The 12,925-nt window shown below is 47.7% G+C and overlaps 1 protein-coding gene across 4 annotated transcripts in view; it reads right to left on the bottom strand.

Moving 5' to 3' along the window:
• Positions 1–12,581, bottom strand: part of PGM1 (phosphoglucomutase 1) — a 30,805-nt gene extending 18,224 nt beyond the window's left edge. Inside the window, exons 1-4 of one of the 4 annotated variants that reach the window (XM_065553965.1) lie at positions 11,960–12,259; positions 3,580–3,633; positions 2,540–2,660; positions 1,049–1,671 (exon numbers count right to left, since the gene is read on the bottom strand). In XM_065553965.1, coding sequence (XP_065410037.1) covers positions 1,049–1,306 — 258 coding nt within the window. In that variant the 5' untranslated portion in view covers positions 1,307–1,671; positions 2,540–2,660; positions 3,580–3,633; positions 11,960–12,259. Of the gene's footprint in view, positions 1–1,048; positions 1,672–2,539; positions 2,661–3,579; positions 3,634–11,448 lie in introns of all 4 variants that reach the window. The other 3 variants (XM_065553967.1, XM_005284769.4, XM_065553966.1) reach the window with 3 other exon arrangements.
• Positions 12,582–12,925: the final 344 nt, after the last annotated feature.

Genomic DNA, 12,925 nt, shown 5'->3' with positions numbered 1-12,925 from the left:
TATTGACTTCAATGGAGCTACACTGATTTACAATGGCAGACAAGGTGGCCTGCTATTTCTAATTTTTACCCTCCCCCCCCCCCCCAATTATTTTGTCAATCAAGAGATTGGGGGGAGGGGAGAGGAACTGAACTCTCTCTACCTGTTTGCTATGAACTATAATACTATCAGATCAGTGGTTTGGTCACATAAATTCCCCATGAACTATTTTAATAGCAGTGGAAGCAGCTAGTATTATTTTCTCTCTGCCTTAAAAATAAAATCTTCAGTGGGATCTTTGCCTTTTTCCGCAGAAAAACCTCATATCCAGAAATCCATTAAAAACTGAAGGGAGCTGCACTACACTAAAAGATGTTAGGACTTTTGTTCTAACGCCAACATGTGGAATGTCACCACAACTGGAGTTCAATATAAAGGGGTCCAGCTGTATTGCTAAAACACATGATTATCCTTATTTTCAAATGCTCTGGTGACATTCATGACATAGCTATTTATATCTATTGAGAAACTGCAAACATTGTGTTTTGTCTTTTCATTTGTTGAGCAGCTCAGACCATAATGAAACTGTTTTTGCAGAGCGAAGCAGAGTTGTCACTGAGCACAAAGAGCCCATCTCTCTACCAATCACTTACTTACTAACAATGGCATTATGAGCTGATGAAGATAGTTACGAAATGCACAAATGCCAATAATTTGCTGCAAATCAACAAAATGAGCATTAATGAGAAACTAACAATATTTATCTTCACATTGGTATTTCTACGTGTTTCTACCCTATTTCAAATGTATTTTCACTTCTCTTCAAAGCTAAACGGCAACATTGCTTTTAAAAAATTTAATTCGGTAATTTCAATATCACTAAAGGTAATTTTCCATTAAAACACTTCACGATGATCCATAATTCTCAGTTAACCAATAGCAGTCATTTAAAAGGCAATGGGAAATTAGTTAATTAAAACTTAGAACACCACTTAATTACTATGACTTTATTCTTCTGCTTAGCTCAACTACAGTACTAGGAATTTAGTCATACTTATCATATACCAACCCCATTGGCAGCTGCCATTTGAACTATCAATTCTATTGCAAATTTATTAAAATATCTCCCATCTCCTCCAACTACCACAGTAGATCCTTGTCGATCTCTTAGATCTATGGAAAAAAATATACTCTGGACAAAATTCTGCAGGTAGTTTGTCTTGGTCTCAAAATAATAGATTTTCTTCCGTAATCCACTGGTTCCCGGTTTCTGGTCATAGTAAGCTGCTGTTGGCAAAGTCAATATAAGCAGAGGACGGTCTTCCATGTTCCTTTTTCATATAAATACATTTAAAATAAATTATGGTGAAAATAAAAGAAAACTCAATCTTGACACCAGTAATGGCACATCTACTAGTTAGAAGTTCTGTGAAGCAGTCAAGTGCCCAAAAATAGCTTCTTGAACCTTGTGCTGAATGTGGTTTCGGTAACTGAAGAAGTTTTCTTGCACTTGTTCTGCAAGATCACTGTCAGAGAGAATACATATAATTCCACACTGCAATCCCTCATGAAAACGGAAAGAAAAAGGAGATTTGTCTTCTCTACAGTCTTCTGACTGTGACAGCAGTAGTTCTGTGCAGTTCTTGTATTATCACAGACTAGACCACAGCAGTGTTAATTCTGTCCAATTATCTGTTAGGATGGGGATAGCAAGAGAGGCTGTTTAGTAGGTCAGCCCTTCAGTCAAAAGCATTGATTTGTAGCCAGGCTCTGCTTTCTAAACCAATGCAGAGCTGGAATCGTTTTAGACAGACAAGCAGATTCATAAAGTTCTGCCAGATCTGCCAGTTGTGACTCCCACCGTCAGAGAGCCCTCATTGGGAAGTGAATACTGAGAAGGTAAGTGTTCAGGAAGCACGGCTGTACACAGCTAAAGTTATTTTGTGGAGACCAGCAACTTAAAGGTCACTCTTAAAATGGCAATCAGAAGATCTCAGTTACCTACAGTTTCCTTATATTACTGTCATTGACAGCCAATAACTTCTCCATTGCCAGTATTCTATAGTGCTTAATTGAATGGTTTTCCTCTAATAAACACTGGAATTAACTGCTGGGCAGAATGGGCCAAAGTCCACTTGGGAAAAATCCAGAATAACGGCAATGGTTTCTATGGAGTTACTCCAGATTGACCAAGTCCAACTAGGAACAGAGTTTACCCCAGGTAAGCAGTTACAAAATGCTATTATTTTAGAAAAACTACATTTGTAAAAAGCTGTGAATATTGAAACATGATTAACTCTGGCAGAAGAGTATGGCAGCCAAATTATTTGAAATCCCAAGAAAATGTCATCTGGGCTGGCGAGATGCCAACTTTCTTAAAATGCATGCAAGACCATCCTTCTAAATTCTGGGAAGTTAACATGTTGGTTAAAAATAACCAACAATGCTTTTTAATAATACTTTGTGCTTCTGTGAAGTCTTTTGTCCAAGTATCTCTAAACATTTAACAAACATTAATTGAGCAATTTATGAAGCCACACTTCATTACGGTTCAGCCTACCTGCTATTAAAGCAAAAAAAAAAAAAGGAAAAAAAAGTCATAATTTTAAAAACAATTTGATTGTTGTGACCATTTGCAAAGTGTTCTATGGGGATGATTTCTTGAGGTTTCAGCTCTGCAACTGGAGAGAATAAATAGACTAAGAAGACAAATAAAATAATTTTACATCTTTAAAGCTCTGTATTAGTATTAACTAACTCATCTTTTCTTTGGTGTCCTGAAATGCATAGGCACTGTGGTTAAGTTCTTAGGTATAGGTTTCCCTCTTGTGGTACAGAAGTGGAAAAACAATTCCCAGGGTTGACTAACAAGGTTCTACTTGTACTCCGTTCACACAGCGGGTCTGCCTTCTGATCACTGCAGGAGGATTTGCATAGGAAATTCCCACTGGTATTTATTAAAACACCTAGACAAGCAGATGTATTGAAGCATAAGCTTTTGTGGGTGAATGCATCCGACGAAGTGGGCATTCACCCACGAAAGCTTATGCTCCAATACATCTGTTAGTCTTAAAGGTGCCACAGGACTCTCTGTTGCTTTTTACAGATCCAGACTAACACGGCTACCCCTCTGATACTAGGCAAGCAGTTTCCCTTCTCGCTCCCAGATGGCACTGTAAGTTCAACTTACTGTAGGATGTCCAACCCCTTGAAATGCCTTATTATTCAAGCACATGCAAAAAGTACAAGTTCCCCTTTTATTGCATGGGGGAGATTTACATGAAACTACGTACCCATTGGCAGGGGGGAAAGGCCACTATGAACCCAGTGATTTATACTTGTACAACACACACACACAGCACATATAATTAAGCAGCAGTGGAATTCAGCTACCAAAATCTAATACATCTTCCATGGCTTCATTTAGTTTGACTTTCTGTCACAAAGTTTCAGAGGCATCTCAGGCAGTTCTCACACTGAAATTAGGCCAGGTACTCTAGAGGTTTCCAGATAAAAGGAATCAACCTTTTACTTTACTTTGATCTTAGTGCCAATCAACAGTGACTGCTGGGGATAGGGATGGAATACAAGACCCTTTACCTTTATTTTTCACCTGATGGCTGTTTCACAGCTTATCCCTTAATGGGCAAGTGTCTGTATGAAAAAAAAAATCACCATTAAAATTAGTACCTCTTTTGACAGACCCAGAAGAAAGAAAAAAGGTCTGAGGCTGAACTAGAGATGAAGTGGGTGTTTTGCCACTGGCTTCAATGGGCTCAGGATTTTACCCAATGTCTCCACCCTGGCAGAGTGGAGATTGGGTGGGAAAGCTTGCCCTGCCACTGCCCATGCCATCCTTGTTCTGAGGATGAATGGGGTGGGGGGGAGGGGCACCTCTTGCAAAATCCTGGATTTCCCCCCTGGTTTTTAAAGATAGAAAAGCTGTGGAGTATTTACTGGTGCCGTTTTCTAGTTTGCTACCAAGAGGAACTGGACATGCAAGAACGTGGCCAGGGCTATGCACTTTTTCCTGCTAACAGCTGACTTTGGTTAATGATAAAAAAAAGATTGTGTTTTCAGAAAATTTAAACTTTAGACTGTGAGTCTTAGTCAAAAGGTCATTTTCCTGCTATTTCTACATATTGGCTTTCAATACCACAAACTGTATCAAACTAAGCCTGTGTGATTTTGAAAAATGCAGAGAACCAAATTCTGCCATTAGCCTTTAGTACTAAGATTCTCAAAGTCACCTTTCCATATTGCTTAAGTTCTATATGACCAGTGACAGTGAATCTTACCTTGTACTATAAGCACTATTTTTGATTTGAAAGACATTCACCTTCTGGCAGAGAGTCTTATGAAATGAGAGACCTGAGCAGAAGTTACTGGCTAAAGTAGCCTTACAACAATCAGTTCTAAAGTGAAAGAAACATTTTGGAATCAAAACAGTTTTGGGGAAGCCCACAGAAAGAACGAATGAACCTGCCTTTCTCTCTAGATCAAGATGGAATGACATCATTTTCCAGATTAACTGCAAGAATTCCAAGTGAATTACAGTCTATATAGCTCCATGTTTACACACAAGATGACTATGAGGGTCTACAGCATGTGAATATGAAATGTTCAGTGTGTTCCCCACTCTAATTTCTAGCACTTTTCTCTGATTTGTTAGCACACATACAGCAGGCCCATAAACCCTGCTATGCATTCATAACTAAGGCTGCGATTCTCTCTGACTTCCACAGCAGCTGGTATGGCTGACTCCAGGGTGCCCGACAGCCAGCTCCACCAGCCGCTGCTGAAGTGACCCAGGGCCAGCTGCTTAGGTGGTCCATGGGACCAGCCGCACCGTCCGCTGCTCAGGTGGCCACAGGCAGCTGGCTCCAGGGACTGCCCAAGCAGTGGCCAGTGCGGCTGGCTCCAGGGAGTGCCTGAGCAGAGGTCCTGGGGGGCGCCGTAGGGACCGCCCAAGCAGCAGTGGTCACAGGGCAGCTAGAGCAGCGGCCTCGGGGGCACCCGGAGGCTGTCTGGAGAGCAGTCCCTGGGGAGCAGCAGCCGGGGGCAGTCAACCCCCGGCAGCAGCCCTCCAGAGCAGTGGGGCCCAGAAGTAGAGATTTAGTCAGGGGTACTTTTGGTAAAAGTCATGGACAGGTAACAGGCCGTGAATTTTTATTTATTGCCCGTGACCTGTCCATGAATTTTACCAAAAATACCCATGACTAAATATTAGCCTTAGCCATAGTCCAAGAAGCATGGACTCTACAGAGCCGTGCACGCTTGTTGTGATCATTACAAACACCTGGCGTCTTATCCTGCAGTATTTCCAGAGCTGACAGGAGCTGCCGCACGGAACACTGCGATGTCCTTCTAGCAGCCCTGCTGCAAGCCATAATACGAAACAATTCCCGGTTGCTCCTGGCAGTTGCGCAGCAGCTGAACACGGTGGAGCACTATTTCTGGTCCCGGGAAATAAGCACGGACTGGTGGGATTGCATCATTATGTAGCCATGGGATAACGAGCAGTGACTGCAAAACTTTCGAATGTGGAAGGCCACTTTCCAGGAACTGTGTGCAGAGCTTTCCGCAGCCCTGAAGCACAACAACACTAAAATGAGAGCTGCTCTGACAATGGAGAAGCGAGTGGCAAACAATGCCAGACTGCCAGTCAGTGGGGAATCAATTCCAAGTTCTTCTTTAATGGAGATATCCTATCTCCTAGAATGGACCTTGAAAGGTCATTGAGTCCAGCCCCCTGCCTTCACTAGCAGGACCAAATACTGATTTTGCCCCAGATCCCTAAGTGGCCCCCTTAAGGATTGAACTCACAATCCTGGGTTTAGCAGGCCAATGCTCAAACCACTGAGCTATCCCTCCCCACCCTGGTGAGTATGGGCTAGTGGCATGAGTGACAGGCCTGGTGCTACAACTTGTGGGAAACCCATGTCAGGAGCACAAGTGGGCAGGTGGACAACATGGACATTGCTAGCAACATGGACATTGCTTTAAGACCAGGGACCAGCATTAAGCCTCCCAAATTGCAGTCTTTGTCCGAGTTGGATCCGGGGGTAGGGTGGGTCATTTGCAGCCATGAGAGAACACAGGAAGAGCCCCCCACACACACACACCTTCCCTGAACACTTCTGGTAATAGTCACCTTGGACTTGCCGAATCTGAGGTCAACGCCAATCCATGCCAACCAAATCACCGGCATGCTAGGGAAAGCATGGTTAAGGGATCCAGAAGTCACCCCAGGGGTGGTGGATCACAGGCTCTAGTGTGTGCGGTAAAAGCACTTGTAATGAAAACTTCCACTGTCTCCCTTAGGTGACCCTGTGTGATATCAGTCTTCTGAGGGTAACAGAGGCAGCAAGGGAGCAGATGCTGCAAGCGTCTGGGTACAGACCTGGTCCTTATGCTGCTATGCTGTGTATCACAATGATGCCAGCAGAGTTAATATTGGAGCGGTTTGCGAAAACGTCCTCCTGTGGTGGAAGAAATAAGGCAGCCCTCCCCAGAACCCTGCTGCAAAAGATTGTAGAGTACCACCATGAAAGTTTCCTGGAGATCTCCATGGAGGATTCCCAGTCTATCCATATGCACATAAACAGTCTTTTCTGGGGGGCACCCTCTGCATTGCTGGTGGCGGCCACGGGAAGCAGATACCCACTGCACCTCACGTTTTCTTCAGATTAAACATAAAATATAAGTGCAGGTAACCCCTACAGTTTGATTGGAAATGTATACTCACCAGAGGTGCCTTCCCTGGCATCATGCTTGGCCACCAAGCTGTCCTCCAACCGGCTGGGCTCCGGGGTTAAAAATAGCTCCCGACTCTCAGGGAGAATGAATCCACCTCTCGTCTGTCTCCCATTCTCCTCCTTCTTCTCTTCCTCATCCAGAATGTCTTCCTCGTTGTTGCCTGAAGTGGCCCAGGACTCAGAGTCTTCGGAGGTATCCACACTGCATTTGGGGTCACTGCCGAGAATCACATGCAGCTCATTGTAGAAGCTAAGTATCAGAGGGGTAGCCGTGTTAGTCTGAATCTGTAAAAAGCAACAGAGGATCCTGTGGCACCTTTGAGACTAACAGAAGTATTGGGAGCATAAGCTTTCGTGGGTAAGAACCTCACTTCTTCAGATGCATCTGAAGAAGTGAGGGTCTTACACACGAAAGCTTATGCTCCCAATACTTCTGTTAGTCTCAAAGGTGCCACAGGACCCTCTGTTGTTTATTGTAGAAGCTGCATGTCTGTGGTGCAGAACCAGAAGGACTGTTCGCCTCCCTTGTCTTCTGGTATGCCTGCCCAAGTTCTTTGATTTTCACGGAGCACTGCTGCGTGTCCTTGCTGTAGACCTTCTCCCCCATGTCCCAAGCGATCTTTTCATACATCGCTATGTTTCTTCGGCTGGATCGGAGCTGTGCCAGCCCAGACTCTTCTCCCCACAGGTGAATAAGATCCACTACCTCGAGGTGCGTTTGGAGCGTAGAGTTGCCATGATCAGCTGGAAATGGGAACTCAAAAGTTCCTGGGAGTTTCACAGGGGAGGGGCTGTTTCCTGTGTACCTGGCTGCTATGCAGCGGAGTTGAAAACGATCTCCAGAGTGGTCACTGCAGAGCATTGTGGGACACTTCAATTCAATTGACATACACAAGGCTGCATCTACACTGCCTCTCTGTCGACCCATCAACATTGAATTAGGCGCTACGCCTCTCGCGGAGGTGAAGTAATTAAGGCAACGTTACAGGTGAGGTAGGTCGGCGGAAGGGACCTGGCAGTGTAGACGCACACAGTACATTGTTAGGTGGAGGTAAGGCGACTTCTGTCAACTTAAGTTTGTAGTGAAGACCTGGTCTGCCAGTGTGAAATTTAGTTCACCTTTTCAGTATGACAAAAATTTCTCCTTGGTGGCTTTCTTTTTAAATTCCTTCACAAAGGAAAGTATACAGCGCTTGCCTCAGCAGAAGTTTCAAAGAGTTGCAACACCATAATACTCCTGCTTGAAATCTTCAGCTATGATCTGCCTACTGATGTCTTTGGCAGTAGCTGTTTGGTTTTTAAGTTGGTTAATACCTTTCCTTGCTGTGTATAAAGTAAACCTTTTTCCTTCACGTATCAGCCTTTAGCCTCAGGGCCAACTCTAGCTTTTTTGCCACTCCAGGCAAAATAAAAAAATAAAAAAAAAGGAGGCCAGACTGCCGAAACAAACAAAAAAATTTTTAAAAACAGCAGCCGCAGGGAGCGCGTGGAGGGCGGTCAAGGCGGCTTGCAGGGGGGTGAAGGGCAGCACCCGCCTGCTCCCTCCACCCGTGGGCAGCCAAGCGCTGCAGCCCACTCGCAGCCGGGCGAGGGGCTCCCCCCCTCCGACTTTGGGGTGTCTCTCCCGGCCGGGCAGGCAGAGCCCCCGGGGGCTGCAGAAGGTGCTGGCTCAGCTGCTCCTTTAAAGGCGGCTCGGCCGGGCCGGGCTCAGATCGGCACGGGAGGCGGAGGCCGGTGCAGGCGGCGGGGGTCGGCGCATCCCGGGGAGCCCAGCGGCACGGTGAGCGGCGGGGATCGCTAGTTCGTGCCCCTGCAAGGCTGGGCTGGCCGCCCCAAAATTGGCCGGAATGCCGCCCCTTACAATGTGTCGCCCCAGGCACGTGCTTTCTCGTCTGGTGCCTGGAGCCGGCCCTGTTTAGCCTCCTAGCCCACACAATCTGTATCAGTTATTTTCTTCCTCCTTTGCTTCGTGTTTCCCTGTTTCTTTCCAGAATGTCTCTCTTTCTCAGAGCCCTATTCTGCCCTAACAAACAGTTTTAACCTAATCAGACCAATTACTGAGCAATGCAAACACCCCTTGGCAAACAGGCCCCTCACGACATGTAACTGTGTCTGACTAAAGGTTCCAAATAACTGCTTCAGCTGTGTGTACTGTAGTGACAGCTTACCTAGGAAAAGGGACCCTCCTTAAAAGAAATATTTCCGTAGTCGGGGTTACAGTTTTACCCTTCTAATGTGCTTTCTGGGGATGGGAAGCACAGGCTGATGATTGCTTTAATCCTGGACGCTGCTCCTGCAAACACTTACACACACATAACTTTACACACACAGTGAACTAAAAGGAACTACTCGTGTGCACAAAGTTACACATGCGGATAAGTGTTTGCAAGACCAGGGTGCAAGAAGAACACACCGGCTTGTTCTCCCCAGTCCCCCAGAAAGCACGTTACAAGGAAAACCCTGTAACCACAAACTACAGAAATACTTTTTCTAAGGAGGGTCCCTTTCCCTAGATAAAACGCTAGCACTACAGTACACTCAGAGATGCAGCAGTTATTGGGAAGTGTAAGAGCGCTAGCCACACCTAATGAAAGGGCTATTTCGGATGCAGGCTGGCCTAGCTTCCATCCCTCTCCCCATACCTCTTGGGGGCCCTGGAGTGGGCGGAAGCATCACCAATTGTGTGGTGATCAGCCTCCTGGAAAAGTGCCAGATCCCATTAGACGCCTGGGTATGCTTCCAAAAACTTGAACAAACCAGTCCTTTATCCTGCTGAAACTAATTCCATTATTTGTTTATTCATGAGGCTCTGAAGTGCTCCCTGCTGCCAGTGCAGCTAGGTACGCATGCTACACATTAACATTCACATTCCCACTCTACCCCTTTTCTAAAAAATTTCAGCTCCACCACGGCTGTTTTCTTTTTTAAATTAAAATAAGCTGCTTCATCCACTCCTTTCATCACTATACACAAGGAGGGGCCATTCTGGTTAAGGAACGACAAACTAGGGCACTGATTGAAGATTACAAAGTGAGCAGCTGCTATGAGAAGAATATAAAAGACAAAGTTCTATATGACTTTTCTTGTAAATTACATTTTTATCCTGTGAGATGTTACTGGCTTCAGTGGATTTTATTATCCATGCTCCTACGCTGCTGCAGTGACGGTCTGCAACTAGCCAGTATCTTCAGCTCAGCCTACACACCACTCTACAAAGGAGAGCGTCTCATGCTGATGAGAGGCATCTGAACAGCCAGGAGGCCCAGAACAGCATGACACGATCCATTTGTCAGGTTTCATGTAACTAGCCGGCTGAGGCAAGGCTCATCTCCACAGATTTAGCATCTACTGAGTTATCCTAGCAGCATCACGTCCCAGCCTGGCGGGCGAAGAAAGATGCCAAGGGACACGATTAACATTGATCATTGTTCAAGCAGTCACACATTCCGAATTCAAATGACCAACTCCATCCCAGCCCAGGTGCTGCTGGGGGGAGTCCTCTCTCCCCACTAGAGCACCCTCCTGAACCCCAAACCCCTCATCCCCAGCCCCACCCCAGAGCCTGCACCCCCAGCTGGGGCCCCTTTCACTTCCCCACCCCAACCTTCTGCTCCAGCCCTGAACCCCTCATCCCCAGCCCCACCCCCGATCCCACACCCCCAGTCGGAGCCCTCACACCCCTGCACCCCAACCCTCTGCCCCAGTCCTGAGCCACCTTCCACACTCTGAACCCCTCAGTCCCACCCCCCTGAATTTTGCTATGTGCACCAATATGAAGATCATGTGTCAGATATCACCTCCATATTGGCGCATGTAACAAAATTCATTCCGCACATGGGTGGGAAAAATTAGAGGGAACACTGCTGATAAAGTTATACATCCATCTTTAGTTACAGACATCTGATCACTTCTATAGCTCAGCAATGAAACTAAAATTCTGAATCTTTGTGCATATCCACATCAATAGACTACAATTTCCAGTTATCTTAGGTAACAATTAAAATCCATACTCCTAGTTGCAAGGTTTTAGTAACAGTGCCTGCTGTATAATTAGTCAATTTACTTCCATTGTACTGGTGCAGAAAATGTCATCAGTTTCCTGTTTCTGCCATTAGCCCTAGTGTAAAATGCAGGCCTGGACAGAACTTTCTTCATAGCCTAATAATAATTACTACTTTAGTTTCATGAGCAGTTAGGAGCCAATTTCACTGCTGGGGACAGACAATTCCCACCTTCTGCCACAATCATACCCTGAGGCCCCATTTTCTAGTGCAAGGCTAATGTATAAACTAGTGCGGGTGAGGAACCAGAAGCATAACAAGACCAGAGCTGTTTCCTTAAATGCAGGTGGCGTGGGAACATTGCAGCCTTTGCACATACAGGCCATAGTGTGAGCTTGCAACGGGGTAAACAAATCATTGTGTCTAACAAGAAAAGTTTCTGCCATGCAGATCAGATGGATTCCCAGGAGCTAGGCAGTCTTGCCTTGCAATGCTACAAAAGCCCTATAAAGTCAATAAGAATAACCTTTGGCCAGTCTATATGCGCTGCTAAAGCAAGCTAGGGAAACTGTATCTCTAATGCCTGAAAGGTTAACTTAAATGTCAAAGAGCATCAGACCTAACGCCTTCCCCCAAGGTGAATGCAAGAGCAGTGCCACCCCTCCCCCACAAGGATCTCCGTACAAAAAACCCAAACCTCAGTAACTCACCTATCCACACGTAGGCAGCACCTCAATGCGCCATCAGACCCTGTCCTCTGCCAGACGGTGCCTGAAGGGCACAGCGATTCCAACCCTCAAGATAACTAGGGCCTTCATCCCCCAGCCACTGTTTGCCCCCTGCAGCCCCCCAGCCCCCCAATCGACTGCGGATTGCGGTTTTCAGTCTCGCTGGGCCGAGCGGACGGGGGGGAAAGGGGGAGGGAGGTGCGATGGGGAAAAGGGGAATCAAGCACCCGCTGTCACCGTGACTAGGCTCTGGCTAGAAGCGGCACCGCCCGCTGCTGTAGGGCATGCAAGGCGCGGGGACCGCGGCGGGGCAGCCCTCGCCAGCTGTGGGGGGGGGGGCACAACTCAGGGGCACGTTGCCCCCCCACAATGCACAGTCCAAGGGGAGGGCAGCAGGAAGGGGGGGCGCTGCGAGGCAGGGAGCCGCGGGCACCGCGGGGGAGTGGCACGGGGCGCTGCCCCGGGCACGTCGGGCGCGGGCCGGGCCCCCTACCCCGTTGGCGGCGGCGATCCGGATGATCAGCTGGATGGCCTCGGTCATGTAGAACCGGCCGTCGCCGCCCACCACCAGCGCGGCCTCCTGCCGCTCGGCCGCGGGCACGGTGGCCAGGATGCTCTGGATGAAGTTCTCGGCGTAGTGCGCGTTGTCCTGGAACACCCGCACCCGCTTGCGCAGCCCGCTGGTGCCGGGCTTCTGGTCGGCGTAGGCCTGGGTCCGGACCGTCACGATCTTCACCATGGTGCACACCGGGCTGCAGGGCTGGCGGCGGCGCTCCCCGCTTCCTCCCGGAGCAGCCGCTGGGCGGGACTCGCCGCTGTCATCAGCCGCCCGCAGCCGGCCCCCGCCTCCACCCACTTAAAGACACAGGCAGGAGAGGAAGCCTCCACGCGGGAAGGTTGGGGGAGGGGGCAGTGCAACGGGGACCCGGCACCCCAGAGCCGCGGCCACGTGTCTGCTCTGAGTGGGGAAGGGCGACCCTGGCACTGGAGGAGCCGCAGGGGGATTGGATCAGGCCACTATAAACTTTCCCCTGCGTGATTTTTGGCAGGAATCATCTATAGTCAGTGCAGAACTGTATAACTGATATGCAACCTCTTTTGCTGACCTGGATTATGCGGGAGACTGCCCTCTTTGGTCAGGACGCAAACCATCCCCCTGGGCGAGGTAACTTACATCGACTTAAAGCAGTGTCTACACTGTGCTATGTCCAGGGGAGGTGCTGTCATTGAGGTGGAGTAATTACCTGGATGGTCCACATAGTGCCTCTTCACCAGAAGCACCTAATTGGCACCACTACATTGAGGCAGCGGTGCTGATTTAGGGCTTGTCTACACTACTGCACGGGGTCTATCTAAGATATGCAACTTCAGCTATGTCAATAGTGTAGCTGAAGTTGACGTACTTAGATCTACTGTGGTAAGTTGACAGCTGATGCTCTCCCGTCAACTCCACTTGCGC

Source organism: Chrysemys picta, chromosome 8, assembly GCF_011386835.1.
Source record: "Chrysemys picta bellii isolate R12L10 chromosome 8, ASM1138683v2, whole genome shotgun sequence".
NCBI lineage: Eukaryota > Metazoa > Chordata > Testudines > Emydidae > Chrysemys > Chrysemys picta.
The sequence above is the reverse complement of the archived record's forward strand: the minus strand, read 5'-3'. Positions and strand labels throughout refer to the sequence as shown.